The sequence below is a fragment of the Triturus cristatus genome, chromosome 12 (assembly GCF_964204655.1).
Source record: "Triturus cristatus chromosome 12, aTriCri1.1, whole genome shotgun sequence".
Taxonomy (NCBI): domain Eukaryota; kingdom Metazoa; phylum Chordata; class Amphibia; order Caudata; family Salamandridae; genus Triturus; species Triturus cristatus.
Window position 1 is genome coordinate 798,145,660 of NC_140595.1, and position 17,997 is coordinate 798,163,656.

At 52.5% G+C, this 17,997-nt stretch overlaps 1 protein-coding gene across 3 annotated transcripts in view; it reads right to left on the minus strand.

Moving 5' to 3' along the window:
• GIGYF1 (GRB10 interacting GYF protein 1) overlaps positions 1-17,997 on the minus strand; it is a 1,351,771-nt gene that overhangs the window by 550,946 nt on the left and 782,828 nt on the right. For all 3 annotated transcript variants that reach the window (XM_085637593.1, XM_085637592.1, XM_085637591.1), the window contains exon 17: positions 4,119-4,219. In XM_085637593.1, the coding sequence (XP_085493719.1) occupies positions 4,119-4,219 (101 nt within the window). The remainder of the gene's footprint in view (positions 1-4,118; positions 4,220-17,997) is intronic.

A 17,997-nucleotide genomic window follows, 5' to 3' on the forward strand; every position in this document is an offset into this window, starting at 1 on the left:
AGCTGTGGCAGCCAGAGTGTTGATTGTGGCGCCTAAGTATTGTTGCACGTGGGCAGGTTGGAGATGTGATTTTGAGTAATTTAGTGAGAATCCCAGATCGTGAAGAAGGTGAATGGTGTGGGACATGTGGGCGGCACATTGTTGTGCTGACTTGGCTTGAACTAGCCAGTTGTCCAGATAAGGGAAGACGTGAATGTTTTGTCTTCGCAGATGCGCGGCCACTGTCGCCAGGCACTTGGTAAAGACCCTGGGTGCTGTTGTTACTCCGAAGGGGAGAACTTTGAACTGATAGTGATTCCCTTGAATGGTGAATCGGAGGTATTTCCTGTGTGAAGGGTGTATGGGTATGTGGAAGTATGCATCCTTCAGGTCTAGCGTGGCTAGGAAATCCCCCTGACTGAGTAGTGGGAGAACCTGCTGGAGGGTGAGCATATGGAAATGCTCTGACAGAATATATAGGTTTAGGGGTCGCAGGTCTAGAATAGGTCTGAGCGAGCCGTCCTTTTTTGGGGATTAAGAAGTACAGAGAGTACACCCCTGTTCCCTGCTGGTCGATGGGCACTACTTCTATTGCCCCTTTTGCGAGCATAGCTAGCACTTCTTGCTGGAGTAAAGCTAAGTGCTCGGCTGACATAGGACGGTGTTTTGGTGGTATGTTGGGTGGAGTGGAAGTTAGTTCTAGACAGTACCCGTGCTGGATGATGTCCCTGACCCACCTGTCTGTGGTGATGTTCTTCCACGCGGACAGGAACAGCTGGAGTCGTCCCCCGACAGGTGTTATGTGGTCGGGGGGTAAGGAGAGGGCGTCACTGTTTGTTTTTTGGAGAGGACCTGGTGTTGCCATAGCCACGTCCCCTGCCTTTGGTGCTGGATCCACGATATCCACCCCTGTTGCTTTTGTCATATGTGCTTTGTGTGCCACTTTTAGCATACTGCTGTTGTGACCCCTGACCCCTTGTTGCTCCCCTATTTCCGGTGCGACGAAAGGAGCCACTACGAAATTGCTGCGTCTGCAGAGCCCCCATTGATTTCGCAGTGTCAGTGTCTTTCTTTATTTTTTCTAGGGTAGTGTCAACGTCTGGGCCCAATAAGTAGTCTGTGTTAACTGGTAAGTTCAGGATATTGTTTTGGATCTCGGGTTTGAAGCCTGAGATTCGTAACCAGGCATGGCGTCGTAGCATGACGCTTGGGTTTATTGCCCTAGCTGCTGTGTCAGCTGCGTCAAGGGCGCATTTTATGGATGCATTAGTGAGGAGTTGTCCTTCTCTGATGAGTAGCTCCGCTGACTCTTTATACTCATCTGGTAGATGTTAGAGCAGTGACTCTAGCGTGTCGTAATGTGACCTGTCATAACGTGCCAGGAGTGCCTGTGTATTGGCAATGCGCAGGATGTTCGCTGCTTGCGCTGCAATGCGTTTGCCCGATGTTTCTAGTACTTTTGACTCCTTGTCTGGGGGAGGAGCATCACCAGTCGTTTGTGAGTGGGCTCTCTTGCGAGCATTGGCAACCACCATGGAGTCTAATGGCAACTGACCCCTAATGTATTTAGGGTCACCGGGTGCAGGCTTGTACTTTTTTTCAATCCTGGGGTTTAACACCAATGCTCTTGTGGTGTCCTTGAAAATGTCTTTGGCAGGTTTGAGAACCCCTTTTAACATGGGTAGAGTTTTGACAGTTCTTTCTGAAGATGCGAAAGTGTCAAGCAGGAAGTCTTCCTCAATGGCATCAGAATGGAGTTCCACCCCTGATGAGCAGCAGCCCGTTCGATGAGGGCATTAAAGGCAGCTGTGTCCTCTGTGGGAGACGTTTTTACGTTATAGAGTTGCGCATCTTGGGTATGTGGCGCGACACTTTGGTCTGTGGGGTCATCCCATGCCTGATCCGGGTCTTGTAGGTGCTTATCAGGATCTACGTCCCCAGGGTAGATGGTATCCTCCCCGCCATAGTCCTGTATTGCGTCCGATTCGGAAGGGGTAGGAGAAAAGGACTGCGGATCTGGATGGAAGGGTTGGAAGTGATCCTGGAGCACTGGTTCCTGCCCTGCTGGCAGTTTGCGCTTAAGAGGAATTTTGTAGGGCTCCTCTTCCCTAACTGGCGTTATTTTGCGCTTGTGGAGCATTAACCTGCCAGTGTCGGCGTCGATAAATTGTGGCCCCGAAGAGTCTTGTTCTGTAAGGCCAGAGGTGGTGGACTGTGTGTGTGGAGGACACGTGTCCGAATTTCGAATAGTTTAGGTGCCGAGGCCGGTGGCAACCCAAACGTAATGTTGGTTGGCTCCGAGTGCACTTTACAGGGTTTGGTCGTGTCGGGACCCGAGATAGAGTGGAGGGTTGCCCGGTCACGGATGCGTTGCAAAGATGCGGAGACCTGCTGCACAGTGAACGCAGTTGGTGGTTTGATGGGCACCTTAGTAGTAGGCGTCGAGGCCAGCCCCGACTTTTTTATAGGAAGGGGGTCACTGGTCTGAAGGGAGGTATCGACATTTGACGTAGTCGAGGACTTAGTCGGCGCCGTTGCGCTAGACGTTGACGTAGCTGGGGCGGCCATTGTAACTGCGGAGGTTATGGCCTTCGATGTCGGCGCCGAAGGTCTCGGTGCCTTGCGATGCCCGAGGGCTTGCCTTTTCTGGGTGGCAACCGCATCCGCTGCGGTGAGCTCGGCAACGAAGTCTCTTTGTACGTGGTCGGAGTAGACGACTTTTTTCGGCGTCGGAGTAGTGGATGGTTTCGACGCCTTCGATCCGACCACCACCAGTTTCACTTTCGTTTTCGAAGGGACTGGAGCGATGGATGGTTTTGGGTTTAAGAACCCTGTCGTCTTCGGTAATAGTGGCTCTTGCAAAGTGTTCGAGGCCGGACCGGAAGACGGGGCCGAAGAACCATGTGATTGATCTTGGGTAAGGCCCGAAGGCGATCCCTCGACCGGAGCCTGATGATGACGTACTGTTTCGGCCTCCGTTTCGACAGATTGGCCTAGCTTCCCAGGAGAGCTGTCTTCTTCGGCCCCGTAGGCCTCGTCGAAGTCTCCTACCTCATCGACGGTTTCTTCACGTTGAAAGATCACTTCATCGTCGTCGTACGATCGGGAATCGTGTTCTGAAGCGGGGCTAGAAACTACTTCTTCCACGCTCTCGGCGTCCTCGTCCTCGGTGCTGAATATGTTGGTGGGAGCAGGCGCTGCTTGCTGCGCCTCCAGCCTCGCTGCCAGTCGATTCCGCAGAGTCTTCTGAAATCGGAATCGTGCAGAGGCCATGCATTTCGATTCGTCGTGATCCGGCGAGAGACATTTATTGCAGACTGGGTGGACGTCGATATGAGGGTACTTCGCGTGGCATAACGTACACCTCTTGAATGGAGTCCTCGATTCCATCGTCGATCGAACTTCGATGTTCGGACCAAACCGGTCTGAAAGTTGGAAGAAGGTGCGGAGCACTAAAGCTAGTAGTCGACAGCGAACGGTAACTGTACCGACGAAAACTAAAGGCCTTTTGGCCTTAAACTGAATATTCCTAAGTTGAGCTAAGATAGCACATCCGAACCCAATGGCGGAAAAAAACAATCTAAGGATGGAGAGGATGCCCATGCGCACTGTAGTCCAGGGGAGGAGCCACCTATCTCGTGATACTTCGAAGACTCTTCCAGGACAACAATGTGCAATCATCCGGACCCAACACTAGGCGGCGATCTATGCACAGATATGAATTCAGCAGCCCACATGCCTCGAACCTTAGGATTCTCGGTGCTGTAATAAAATGAGAGCAACAAAGTGTTGCCGAGAATGCACTGTACAGTCAACAACGGCAATGCTCTCACACACCTGAAACAGAGCATGAGCTCCTACCAGCCCAGCAAAGCCAATTTGATGAAATGTAATACAGTAACTTAGTCATAAGGATCAGAATTTCAAATCTGCAATTCAGCTCTACAAACAAACAAATAACCGAAAGTCAGGAAGTACAGCGTTTGAGCAACAAAAATGCTGCATGAAGTAAATTATTTACCCTTGCTGGTATATTATGAAATTAATGGCACCGACAAGTAAATTAAATCGCACTATTCAGAAAAGAATTGAAGGTCAGTGGAAACAGGGACTCTTTAGCCACGCCCACAACGACTAACCTGTTCATTAACTGCAGATACTGTTGGTGCTGGAGCTGCTGATATAGTGCTGCAGCTGCTAGCTCCTGCTGCTTCTTCAGTCGCTCCTGGTCCATGTTACCCTGCAAAAGAAGAGATCATTTAGAGCGGAGTGATTCAGTGCCAGAAGCAAATACATGACCAAGTGAAAAATGTCACTATGCTGCAGCAATAGTATTGCTATTTCCAAAACTATTTTGTGAAGCCTTTTCCTAGAGGTAGGGTAGTCTAAAAAGATTGTCTATAGCTGGTAGAACTAAAATGCCAATGCACACCAAATCACTGAGGAGTACTGCCTTTCCACAGAATACTCTCCAAATAGCAAGAGTTGAGCAGTCAAGAAGGAAGGGTACCATAATATACACCACGGATAAACTCAATAGTCCAGTCTTGGCCAAATTTGGGAAAAGTAAAGGACATTACATTGTTGTCCTATTCAAATATTTCAAATAGACTCAGTAAGGTTTTAAAGCACTCTAGTACATCAGCAATAATAAAACACTACAGTGACGTCTTACACACATGAACACCGGTACTTAAGCTTTACTCTGATAAGGCCAAACATGGATACAAAGGACAATTAAAGAGTGCAGGAAACTGGCTCTATATATACTACACCAAAATGAGGTATACTGTGTATGGAGTCCAGGTGACCCCAGAGGTAGGCAGAGGTTAACGTTAGATAGAACCTTACTCCATATGTGATAGAGTGATCGAGCAGTAAGGCAGTATCAGAGGACAGTGTTAAGCATTTGATGTACACTCAGTCAGCAAATGAATTAACACTCCGGAACTGTACTCTAGGCCAGTTGTTTTTGTATAAAACATATACTGTTTTATTTTAGAACCAAGCAAGCCTGGCACAGGTAAGCATTAAATACTCTACAATAAGTCACTAAATGTAGAACAGTTTGAAAATGCAGTAGAAATTGTTCTTTAACAGGGGATGCAGTAGGTTGCAACACTTAGCAAATACAGAACATTGAAATGAATAGGCTTTTTCAGTAAATTACAGGTAAGTTACTTTTTACGTTACTTTTCAAACTCCGTGCTGGATACCTGGATTCAGCACTGGGATTTTTTTCCTGCAAACAGGTAAATAAATACATTTTGGTTATTTGTGCAATTTTTAAAGAATATTTTTAAATTTCAAAACTCCACACTTAGAAACTTTAGGGAAGAAAATGTCAATGTTACCCTATGGAGGAAAAACAGGTTATCGGTTCACAGGTAAGTTATTGTCTGTGGGAGTTAAGGTTGTGGGGTTAGACTCAGGGGTCCCCCAGGGTCAGTGATGCACTCTTGTTACACCCTCAGTGGCACTAGGGTGGCCGGGTTCAGAGTGTTGAGGCCCAATGTTTTCAATTAGGGATAGGGAGCCTCCGGTTGGTGGCTGCTGGTAAGCAGGTGTGAGAAAGTGCCATCTTTCTTGCATGGTATGCCCCCACTTTTTGCTAAATTGCTGAATGTACTTCGATTGAGTGTACCCTGGGTTCCTGCCAATCAGGTGCCCAGGGCCTATGTTCCTTCCTTAAACCACACAAACTCCAAATTGGCAAACCCTAGCCACATGTCAGCCCCTAGTAAATGGTACCCTAGGTACCCAGGGCCTTGTGGCCAGGGAAGGCCTCTAAGGGCTGCAGCACTCATTGTGCCACCCTCAGAGGCCCTGTACCCTTACACACACACTGCCCTTGCAGGCTGAGTGTCTGGGTGCAGGACAAAACAAAGAGTCGACATGGCACACATCACTGTGTACCATGCCCATCACCTACACTGCCAAGGCATATGTCAGCCACCCCTCTAGCTGGGTGCATTACGCCTATGGTGTGGGCGCAGGAGTCCTGTGCCCCTACAGTACCCGGGTCCATTCCTGGGCACTGTAAGTGCAGTGCTGTCATTTAAGAGTACATGGTGCTGAGAGCTTGTCAAACACGAGCTCCACAGCACCATATTGGCAACACTGAAGCCTGGGAAGTTTGGTATCAAACTTCTCAGCACATTGAACCCACACTGATGCCAGTGTAGGATTTAATGTACTAAGCACCCCAGAGGGCATCTTAGAGATGCCCCCTTACAGCTAACTTACAATCCACGTCTGCTCTGAGGCTGCCCAGGCTGCCACACAGCAGACACGGTGCTGGACCCCTGGGTGGGAGAGCCCCTGCTCTCCCGGGCCTGCAACAATGCACATCCTGGGTGAGGTGAGAAATCTCCTCCCCCAGGATGAGCAAAGGGAAGCTTCAAAGGCAGGCCGCCATTTGGAGTTTCCCCAGGCCACTGCAACCCCCCACTCTGGCGGGAAGCTTGGCCGGAAACCCCATACAAGGACAGGGGATGTGCCAGCCTGCCCACCCCACCCCTCAGGTGAATTGCTGAATGTACTATGAGTGTGCCCTGGGCTCCTCTCAATCAGGTGCCCAGGGCCTATGGTCCTTCCCTAAAACACACAAAACCCAAATTGGCAAACCCTGGCCACGTCAGCCCCTGGTAAATGGTATCCTAGGTACCCAGGGCCTTGTGACCAGTGAAGACCTCTAAGGGCTGCAGCACTCATTGTGCCACCCTTAGAGGCCCTGTACCCTTACACACACTGCCTTTGCAGGCTGGGTGTCTGGGTGCAAGACAAAACAAAGTCGACATGGCACACATCCCTGTGTGCCATGCCCATCACCTACACTGCCATGGCATACATCAATCACCCCTCTAGCTGGGTGCCTTATGCCAATGGTGTGGGCATAGGAGCAGGAGCCCTGTGCCCCTACAGTACCCAGGTCCATTCCTGAGCACTGCAAGTGCAGTGCTGCCATTTAAGAGTACATGGTGCTGAGAGCTCGTCAAATACGAACTCCACAGCACCATAATAGCAACACTAAAGTCTGAGAAGTTTGGTATCAAACTTCTCAGCACATTAAACCCACACTGATGCCAGTGTGGGATTTAATGTACCAAGCACCCCCGGGGGCATCTTAGAGATGCCCCCTTAAACCTAACCTACAATCCACGTCTGCTCTGAGGCTGCCTAGGCTGCCACACAGCAGACATGTTGCTGGACCCCTGGGTGGGAGAGCCCCTGCTCTCCTGGGCCTGCAACAATGCACATCCTTGGCGAGGTGCTAAATCTCCTCCCCCAGGATGGGCAGGGGGAAGCTTCAAAGGCATGCCGCCTCTGAGCTTCCACAGGCCACGGCAACCCCCCACTCTGGCCAGAAGCTTTGGCCGGAAACCCCAAATAAGGACAGGGGATGTGCCAGCCTGCCAACCCCACCCCTCAGGTGGGGGAGGCGAGGTGAAGCACATCTCCAGGCTCTCGCCATCTTGAAGATGGGAAGCCCTACCCTATCAGGACTAGGCTACTGCCCCCCTCCCACAGGAGAGAGGCAGGATAGGGGGTGTAGCCACCCCAGGACAGGGACCCATTGGTCCCTGCCCTTCACCTACCTGTAACGCCCCTAAATCTAGTATTTAGGGGCACCCTGAACCTTCCTTCCCCAGATTCCAAAATACAAAGAAGAGCAAGAAGAAAGAAGACCTGCCCTGCAGCTGCTAAGAAGAGGAAGACATCAACTGCTTTGGCCCCAGCCCTACCGGCCTGTCAACCCTCGAACCTGCTCCTGCACCAACCCGCCATCTCTTGTGGCCAGCAACCTCACAAACCCCGGAGGACCTGGCTACCTTTTGGCTCTAAGCCGCTGGGACTCCCATGAGTAGAGGCTCTACTCAAAACCTACCTCTAATCCCTGGCAGCAGCCCGGAACCGCGAACCCAGCACACTCTGCACCAGCCAGGCCTGGCCAGTGCCGGAGTGACCAAAGACCACGAGGACGACCCCACGGCGACTGTGACCCCGAGTCCGGCACCCAAGGACCTCCCTCGACACTCCTGAAGAAGCCTGCAGCCTCAGAACAAGGTGCCCCCACTACCGCGATCAACAGAGGGTAAGATTTCCCGACACCAAAAGGCACCCCTGCACGCAGCGCCCCGCGGCCCCCTGTGCCCAATCCCGGGGTACCTACCTAACCTCCAACTACCCAACTTACCTCTCGAAGTGGTGGTGGCACCTGAAGAATCCTCGTCCCCGAGCTTGCAGTCTTTCTAAACCAGAGATTTCCCATTTAAATCAATTGAGTGCCCGAAGGCTCAAAAGCACCCTGCACCCAGCCACCCGAGTGGCCCTGGCAGTGCAATCTCTACACCTACCTACTTCCTCACTTGCCCCGAGTAAGTGACCAGGAGCCCAGCTCCCACAGCAGCATGGCTTGCTAGTCAGCAGCCACCAACCAAGGCCCACCCTATCCCTCATAGGATAACATTGGGCCTAACTCTCTCTGCACCCGGCCGCCCTAGAGTCGCTGAGGGTGAACCAACTGTACCTACCTGACCCTGGGGGACCCCTGAGTCTATGCCCAGAACCTCAACTCTGCCAGTCGAGTACTTACCTTTAAACCGATAACTCTATTTTCTTCATAGGGTAACATTGACTGGCTTTTTCCTGAAATTTCTTCTAAGTGTGGACTTTTTCAAAACTAAAAATATTCACCAAAAATCAGCCGAAAATACTCACCTGCTATTAGGTGAGCTCCCAGTGCTGGATCTTGGTGCCCAGCACTGACTCTGAAAACTACTTACAACTGTAATTACCAGTAACCCAATTTTCTTCCATAGGAAATCATTGACTGTTTTTCTGTGAAATTTCTTCTAAGCGTCAATTTCTGCAATCTTTAAATATTCTTTAAAAATCGTATAATATCTGAAAACGTAATTACTTACCTGTTTTGGATAAAGGTCCCAGTACTGAGTCTAGACACCCAGTACTGGATTACAAAAGTAACGAGAACATACTGTGCCTGTAACTTGAATTTTCTGCCATAGGGAATCATTGACTGTTTTCTATGAAATACTTTCTAAGTGTCAACTTTTAAAATAGCTAAATATTGTTTACAAATCATCACAATAATTTAGTCGACTTTCATCACTTGATTCGAAGTGCTGACCCAGGACTGAATCTAGGATCCAGTCCTGGAATTCCAAAAGTAATCTGTTGCAAATAACTTGAAGTTTCCATTGCGCTCAATGCATTGTTGTGTTTAAAATAGAGTTGCCTATTGCAACCACTTGTAACTGTTTACAAAAGTCAATTGCATATTGCAAAAGTATTTATATAAAGCATCTCATTCTGAGAAAGTATATTTTCAATCCAATTGTTGGTTCTAAAATAAAACCAGCATATCTTTTTTACATATAAACCATTGGCCTAGAGTTCAGTTATTGAGTGTGTGAGACCATTTGCTGACTGTGTGTGTACAACAAATGCTTTACACTGTCCTCTGATACTGCCTTACTGCTCGACCAAGCTACCACTTTAGAGAGCAAGGTTATATCTAACTTTAGCCCCTGTCAAACCCTTGGGGACTGTGGACTCTGTACACCCTGTACCTATTAAGGAACAGTATATACAGAGCCACTTTCTCACAGGGCCCCTTTGCCCTTCTTGGGAACCAGAAAGTAGTGGGAGTAACAACCCCGACCTACTTCTGGGCCAGGAACACACTCGATGGCCCCCTTGGCCAAGAGGGCAGTAACTTCCTCCTGCATAAGTTTCAAGTGATCCCCCAACATGTGGTGACATGGCTGGAGGGGTCGCCTTAAAAGGGGGGGGGGGGGGGGGGGGGGGGGGGGAGTAGCCCCTTCGGACGATTTGCAGCACCCACCTGTCCGATGTGATGGTACGCCAGTGGAGCAGGTGCTGGCAAACTCTGTCTCTCACTGGCGTGGAATGGGTCTGAAAGCTCGGACTAGGAGGGCTTTGAGGCGGATGCTGCCGGTGTAGATGTGGACGGACCGGCTCGTTGTCCCCCAGCTCCGCCTCGGCGGATTCCACGTCCGCGTTGAAGCTGGCTCTGCGGCCTGTGGCTAGACGGACGTGAGGGGCCGCCCCTTCCTTGGCCACGAAAGGGACAAAAAGCGGAAGTCTGTGGGCGCGGGGCCGAGACGCCCAAGGACTTAGCCGTAGCCCTGGAGTCCTTAAAGCGCTCCAGCGCATTGTCCGCTTTGTCGCCAAAAAGGCCATCGAAAGGCATGTCATGAGGGTTCTCTGGACATCCCCGGAGAAACTCGTGGATCTCAGAGCCAGGCGTGGCTGCGAATCACCACTGTGGTCGCCATTGCCCTGCCTAGCGAGTCCGTTGTGTCCAGTCCACATCGGATTGCATGCCGTCTCGCATCCCGCCCCTTGGCAAAAGCCTTGGCGAGCCGTGTCCGGGACTCCTCCGGACACTGGGGTAGCAGGTCCTCCACAGTATCCCACAGGGAGTGAGAGTAACGGTCCAAAAGGCATGCGGTGTTGATAGACCGCAACCCCAAACTAAGTGTAGAGAACAGTTTCTTCCCAAACTGTTCCAACCTTTTGGATTCCCGATCCGGGGGAGCGGACAGGACGGAGGTCTGGGAGGTAGAAGCCTGGATAACCAGGCTCTCGGGCGTGGGGTGCATCGACAGAAAACTGGGGTCGCCCGGTGCAGGGTGGTGGTGCCGGGACACGTTCCGGTCCACAGGGGGAACTGTGGAGGGCCTGGACCAGGTGCTCTTCAGAACGTCAGCCAGTGCTTCAATGAAATGCAGCAGAGGCTCCGAGGAGCTTGCTGGCGGTTGGACCACTTCAGTGAGGAGATTAGTCCTCACGGCCACAGCAGGCAGCTCCAGCCCAAGGGCTTCGGCCGCCTTGGGCAGCACCACAGAAAATGTAGCACCTTCCTCCGAAGCCACGGAAGGAGGAGAGATGAAGCCAGTGTCAGGGGAAATATCAAGACCACTGGCATCCCCCAGTTTGTCTGCCCAGTCCTGAGATAACTGGCCCTGCCATGCCAGAGGGTCCTCAGACCCCTCCCAGTCGTCTCCGTCATCCGATTCCTGGTACACAGGTGGAAGGATCGTAGCCGGGCAGAAGATGAACCTGTCACCCATCGGCGTCTGATACGGCGCCGGGCCCGGACTGGGACTAATCCGGCGAATGGCATCGTCTGAAGGCGGCACCGAGGGGGTCGCGCCGGCAGAGGGGTCGTGAGGTCGACCGGCGCCAACCGGGACGCAGGCCTGGATCCCGCGGGGCCTGCGGCATCGGGACCGGAGTAGACGACGGTGCCGGAGCTGCCGGCTCGCTAGGCCTCCCAGTCGAGCCTGCGGGGCCTGAAGGCGCGCAAGCAGGCGTCGACAGCGAAGCCAGGCTCCTCATGGCCACGAGGAAGTCCCTGATCTCCGCCGGAGTAGCGTCAAACCCAGGGACTGGAGGGTATGGGGTTGGACGGGACTCCTGCGGCTCCGACGGAGCGGCACGGGTGGTGCCACCCGAACCCTCAGCCCAGTCGCGCGAGGGGAGCCAGAAAAGCGATGTCACCTCTTCGACTTCTTGCTGTGCTTCGACTTACCGGAGCGCGAAGATTTTGACCCCGACGAGTGGTGATGACTGCGGCTCCGCGACCGGTCCCTCAACCTCCTCCTCGACCGGGACCTTGAGCGGCGCCAACTGCCAGAACTCTAGGAGCTTGCGGTACTGCTCCCGCCTAGCCTTCTAAGTCAAGGCCCGGCAGTCGAGGCATGACTCGGCATTGTGGTCGGCCACAAGGCAATAGAGACACTGGCGGTGGTGATCCGTGACCGACATCAGTCGGTGACAGGCGTCACAAGCTTTGAAACCAGGCATCCTACCGGCACCAGAGTCAAGTCGATAGACCAAAAAGAGTCAAAAAAGTTAGTCAAAAAATGACTAGGGGTAAGCTCTTCCCGGATCGGCGCTTACTGGCACGGAAAAAAGAAAAACTGACGTCAGCGAGCGAGGGCGGCGTCTAAGTACTCCGACGACGTCATCCCGGCGATCACGACGGACGCAGAGCCGCAGACGACGCCTAGCGACGCGCGAGGGTATTGCTGACGAAAAATCTTTCCAAATCCAGCCTGGGGATATTCTAAGGTGAGAAATCCAACGTGTTTCTTTCAGATATAACCTTACTCTCTAAAGTGGTAGCTGTACTCTAGGCCAATTGTTTACATATAAAAAACATATACGGTTTCATTTTTAGAACCAAGCAAGCCTGGCACAGGTAAGCATTAAATACTTTTCAGTAATAAGTTGCTGAATATAGAACAGTTTGAAAATGCAATAGAACTTTTACTTTGTGTGATTTACATGAGATGCAGCACTTAGCAAATACAGTACATTGGAATGAATAGGCTTTTTCAGTAAATTACAGGTAAATTACTTTTTATGTTACTTTTCTTACTAAGTGCTGGATTCCTGGATTCGGTACAAAAGGGGGTGGTGATGGACGGAGCATCAGAACCAATCAAACACTCACACCCAGTCAACAGATCTGGGTTTGATCCATCACCGTTCTTTAGCCCACTCTGCCACCCCAGTTCAGACATGGCCATATGCAAATCAGTCTGACCCTGTGCCTCATGGGAACAGTCCAGCACGAACTGCCAAGCCATGCCTTCCCTGGACTGGAAACAAGCTTCCTAGGACCGGTTTCTGGCATTTCAGCCGTCTTCAGCCAGGCTTGCTTGAATCCAGTGACAAAGTGAGCAAGGGACTCACGTCTGAGCATACCCTGCCAACTTATGGCGAACAAAGCGGTACAAAAGGGGGTGGTGATGGACGGAGCATCAGAACCAATCAAACACTCACACCCAGTCAACAGATCTGGGTTTGATCCATCACCGTTCTTTAGCCCACTCTGCCACCCCAGTTCAGACATGGCCATATGCAAATCAGTCTGACCCTGTGCCTCATGGGAACAGTCCAGCACGAACTGCCAAGCCATGCCTTCCCTGGACTGGAAACAAGCTTCCTAGGACCGGTTTCTGGCATTTCAGCCGTCTTCAGCCAGGCTTGCTTGAATCCAGTGACAAAGTGAGCAAGGGACTCACGTCTGAGCATACCCTGCCAACTTATGGCGAACAAAGCGGTACAAAAGGGGGTGATGATGGACGGAGCATCAGAACCAATCAAACACTCACACCCAGTCAACAGATCTGGGTTTGATCCATCACCGTTCTTTAGCCCACTCTGCCACCCCAGTTCAGACATGGCCATATGCAAATCAGTCTGACCCTGTGCCTCATGGGAACAGTCCAGCACGAACTGCCAAGCCATGCCTTCCCTGGACTGGATTCCTGGATTCAGCACTGGGACATTTCCTGCAACCAAGTAAGTAATTACGTTTTGGATATTCGGGCGATTTTTAAAGAATCTTTAGATTGCAAAACACCACATTTTAAAACTTTTTCAGGAAAAACAGTCAATGTTATCCTATGGAGGAAAAGTAGATTATCGTTTCAAAGGTAAGCTATCCATTGTGGGAGTTAAGGTTCTGGGGTTAGACTCAATAGTCCCCCAGGGTCGGTGATGCACTTTTGTTTCACCCTCAGCGGCACTACGGCGGCCGAGTGCAGAGTGCTGAAGCCCAATGTTATCCTATGGAGGATAGGGAGCCTTCGGTTGGCGGCTGCTGACTAGCAGGTCACTTGGCGGTGGGAGCAAAGCTCCTGAACTTTAGCTCAGGGCAAATGGAGAAACAAGCCAGCACAAAAGGTGCACCCCTCAGCGGCACTGGGGCTGCCGGGTGCAGAGTGCTGTTTTGGCGTCGGGTGCCCTGTTTTCAAAGAGGATTTTCGGTTTTGGTTTTTAGCTGAAGGCTCGGTTCAGGAAGACTTCCAGGAGGAACCAACAGCTGGGCAGGTAAGTTGGAGGGCTCGGAGACGTAGGTGCACCTCAGGTTCTTTTCTCCAGGGCGCCTTGATGCAGGGGTGTCTTTTGAGGTCGGATTTCACCCTACCGGGTGTGAGAAGTTGGCCTGGCATATGCTGGTCACTAGTTATAGTGGCCACCTTGCACCAGTCCAATTCGACTCTTATGGTAGATAGGTTTAAGACAACTTTTTAAAGAAAGCTATCCTAGTGGTAGCTGTGGAGAGCAGCCTTCAGGCTAAGTCTCTGAGGAATGTAAAGCAGCTTGTTTTACCTTATAATCTCTTGAATTACCAAATGAAAAGGCCACCACACAGGTATATATGAACAAGTTACTTACCTTCGGTAACGATGTATCTGTAAGAAACATTAGTTAGATTCCTCACCTTAGAATATCCCCAGGCGTCAGGCTGGATCCGGAAAGATTTTTGTAGCAATACCCCTTGCGCGTCGCTAGGCGTCGTCTGCGGCTCCGCGTCCATCGTCGGCGTCGTGCGCCGGAATGATGGAGTACTTAGACGCCGCCCTCGCGCGCTGACGTCAGTTCTTATACATAGCTTTCCGCGCCAGGGACGCTGAGCCATGCAAGAGACAGACACTGGTGCCAAAAAATCTAGGGCCCTGAAAGGGAGAACCTTAACCCTAGATGTCGGTTTGCAGAATGGGGAGGCTGGGTGGGTCGGTGAGGAATCTAATGTTTCTTACAGATACATCGTTACCGAAGGTAAGTAACTTGTTCATCTGAAAGAAACACGTTAGTTAGATTCCTCACCTTAGAATAGATACCCCAGCAATACCAACCCCGGAGGTGGGCCTGCGAACCAAGATCACAAAAGAAAGTCCTGGAGAACAGAACGGCCAAAGTGGCCATCTCTCCGGACTTGGCTGTCCAGGCAATAGTGCTTGGCGAACGTGTGCAGAGAAGCCCACGTCGCTGCCTGACAGATGTCCTGCAAGGGGACTCCCCGTCCCAGGGCAGTTGTCGCCGCAGTGGCCCGGGTGGAATGGGCTCGCAGCCCAACAGGCGGGACCTTTTTTGCCAAAGAATAGCAGAGTTTAATACACAACACAACCCATCGCGAGATGGTCCGCTTGTGCACAGCTTTACCCTTCGTCGCACCTACATATCCAACAAAAAGTTAGTCGTCCACCCGGAACTGGTTTGTGCGGGCCAAATAAAATGACAGCGCACGTTTTGGGTCCAGACGGTGGAGCCTCTCTTCATCTTTTGAAGGATGCGGGAACAAGGTGGGCAGCGTGACAGATTGCCCGATGTGAAAGGGAGACACGACTTTAGGAAGGAAAGAAGGACGGGTCCGGAGGACAACCTTATCAAGATTAACCGAAAGGAAGGTAGGCTTAGCTGACAGAGCCTGGAGCTCACTCACCCGCCTAGCGGAGGTGATAGCCACCAGGTAGACAGTTTTCAGAGTCAGTAGACGAAGTGGACAGTTGTGAAGGGGCTCAAAGGGAGCGCACATCAGAAAAGTAAGAACAAGGTTCAAGTCCCACTGAGGCATTACGAATGGAACAGGAGGGAACATATGAGTAATGCCCTTGAGAAAACGGGAGACAACAGGGGACTTGAAAAGAGAAGGCTGATCAGGAAGCCTTACGAAAGCAGAGATTGCAGCAAGATAACCTTTCAAGGTGCCCAGAGCAGAGCCCTGCTGGGCCAAAGAAAGAAGAAAGAGGAGAACCTCAGAAAGAGGGGCAGAAAGGGGATCCACAGCCTTTGCTGTGCACCATGCCACAAATTTGTTCCACCGGCAGGCGTATACCGTCTTTGTGGAGGGACGCCTGGCTGCCAGAATGATATCACAGACTTCAGGAGGCAAGTCAAATGGCATCAACTGCCGCCGCTCAATCTCCACGCATGGAGGTGGAGGCTGGACAGGTTCGGGTGGAGGACTATCCCCTACTGCACGGGATACCAGTACCTTCGTGCCCAATTCGGAGCCACCAAGATGACTTGGGCCCGGTCGCGCCTGATCTCCTACAGCACTCTGGGCAGAAGTGGTATAGGCGGAAAGGCGTACAACAGACCGCAACTCCACTCGCGACGAAAAGCGTCTCCGAGAGAGTGCCGCCTTGGAAATTCCAATGCGCAGTCCTGCTGACATTGCGCACTCTCTTCGGTGGCGAATAGATCTAACCAAGGCTCTCCCCACTGCAGAAAGACCTTGCGCCACGTCCGAGTTTAGACACCATTCGTGATCCATCATGCACCGGCGGCTGAGTTCGTCTGCTCTGGCGTTCAGAGAGCCCGCCAGATGTTGAACCACCAGGGTGATGCCCTGATGTTCCAGCCATCTCCAGAGGCGCAGAGCCTTCTGACAAAGGGTCCACGACCCCACCCCGCCCTGTTTGTTGAAATACCACATGGCAGTGGTGTTGTCCGTGAACACCTGCACGACACTCCCCCAGACAGAGGGAAGGAAGGCTTTCAGTGCAAGTCGGATCGCCCTCAGCTCCGATAGGTTGATATGGAGCAGAGTGTCCGCCGGAGACGAGAGTCCTCTGATCTCTGCCTCTCCCATATGGCCCCCCCATCCCAGGTGGGACGCATCCGTCACTACGACATGCTCCGGTTGGGGTAGGGAGAGGGATCTGCCGCTGACCCAATCGCGATTCGTGAGCCACCACTGCAGCCGGTTCGCAGTGCCCTCCGAGATCAGGACATGGTCGGACAGGTTGCCTCGATGCTGGGCCCACTGAAACTTCAGGTCCCACTGCAGAGCCCGCATCCGCCACCTGGCGTGAGGTACCAACAGGATGCAGGAGGCCATCAGCCCCAGAAGCCGCAGCACCAACCTGACCGAAACCATGGACAGAGGCCGGAAGATGGAAATCAGGGCCTGAATGTTCCGGACCCGCTGTTCCGGCGGATAGACCCGGAACCACGCCGAATCGAGAACCGCTACAATGAAAAGGAGCTTCTGGGAGGGACTCAGGTGCGACTTCGGCACATTGATGGAGAACCCCAGCGAGTGCAGGAGGTCGGCCGTAGTCTGGAGGTGGGAGACTACTTGCTGGGGCGAGCCTGCCTTCAACAGCCAGTCGTCCAGATAGGGGAAGACTGGAACCCCTGAGCTGCGCAGATGAGCTGCACCCACCGCCATCACGGTCATGAACACCCGAGGGGCACTGGTGAGGCCGAAGGGGAGCACGGTGAACTGAAAGTGCTCCTGACCCACCGTGAACCGCAGGTCACGCCGGTGGGCCGGCAGGACGGGGATGTGGAAATAAGCGTCCTGCAAGTCCAACGCTACCATCCAGTTTCCAGGGTCTAGGGAAGCCAGAACCTGAGCATCTTGAACCGGTCCTTCCAGAGGAAGGCATTGACGCTCCTGAGGTCCAAGATCGAGCGTAGGCCCCCTTTGCCCTTCTTGGGAACCAGAAAGTAGTGGGAATAACAACCACAACCTACTTCTGGACGAGGAACGCGCTCGACGGCCTCTTTGGCCAAGAGGGCCGAAACTTCCTCTCGTAGAAGATGCAAATGATCCCCCGACATACGGTGGTTCAGCGGTGGCATGGCTGAAGGGGTCGTCTCGAAGGGGAGGGAGTAGCTCCTGCGGACGATTTGCAGCACCCACCTGTCCGACGTGATGGAGCGCCAGTGGAGCAGGTGATGGCGAACTCTGCCGCCCACTGGCGTTGAATGGGCCTGAAAGCTCGGACTAGGAGGGCTTTGAGGCAGATGCTGCAGGGGTGGATGTGGACTGACCGGCACGTTGACCCCCAGTACGGCCTCGGCGGAATCCACGTCTGCGACCGCGTGCAGGTTGCTTCTGCGGCCGGTGGCTGGGCGGACGTGAGGAGGCGCCCCTTCCTTGGCCACGAAAGGGACGAAAGGCGGAAGTTTGCGGCCGAAAGACCCAAGGACTTGGCTGTGCCCCGGGAGTCCTTGAACCGAGCCAGCGCACTGTCCGCCTTCTCACCAAAAAGGCGAGTGCCATCAAAGGGCATGTCCATGAGGGAACTCTGGACATCCCCCAAAAATGCGTCACCGTGGTGGAAATTGCCCGACCCAGCGAGTCCGTGGTGTCAAGTCCACACCGTATGGCATGCCGTTCTGCATCTCGACCGTCAGCAAGTGCTTGAGTGAGTTGTG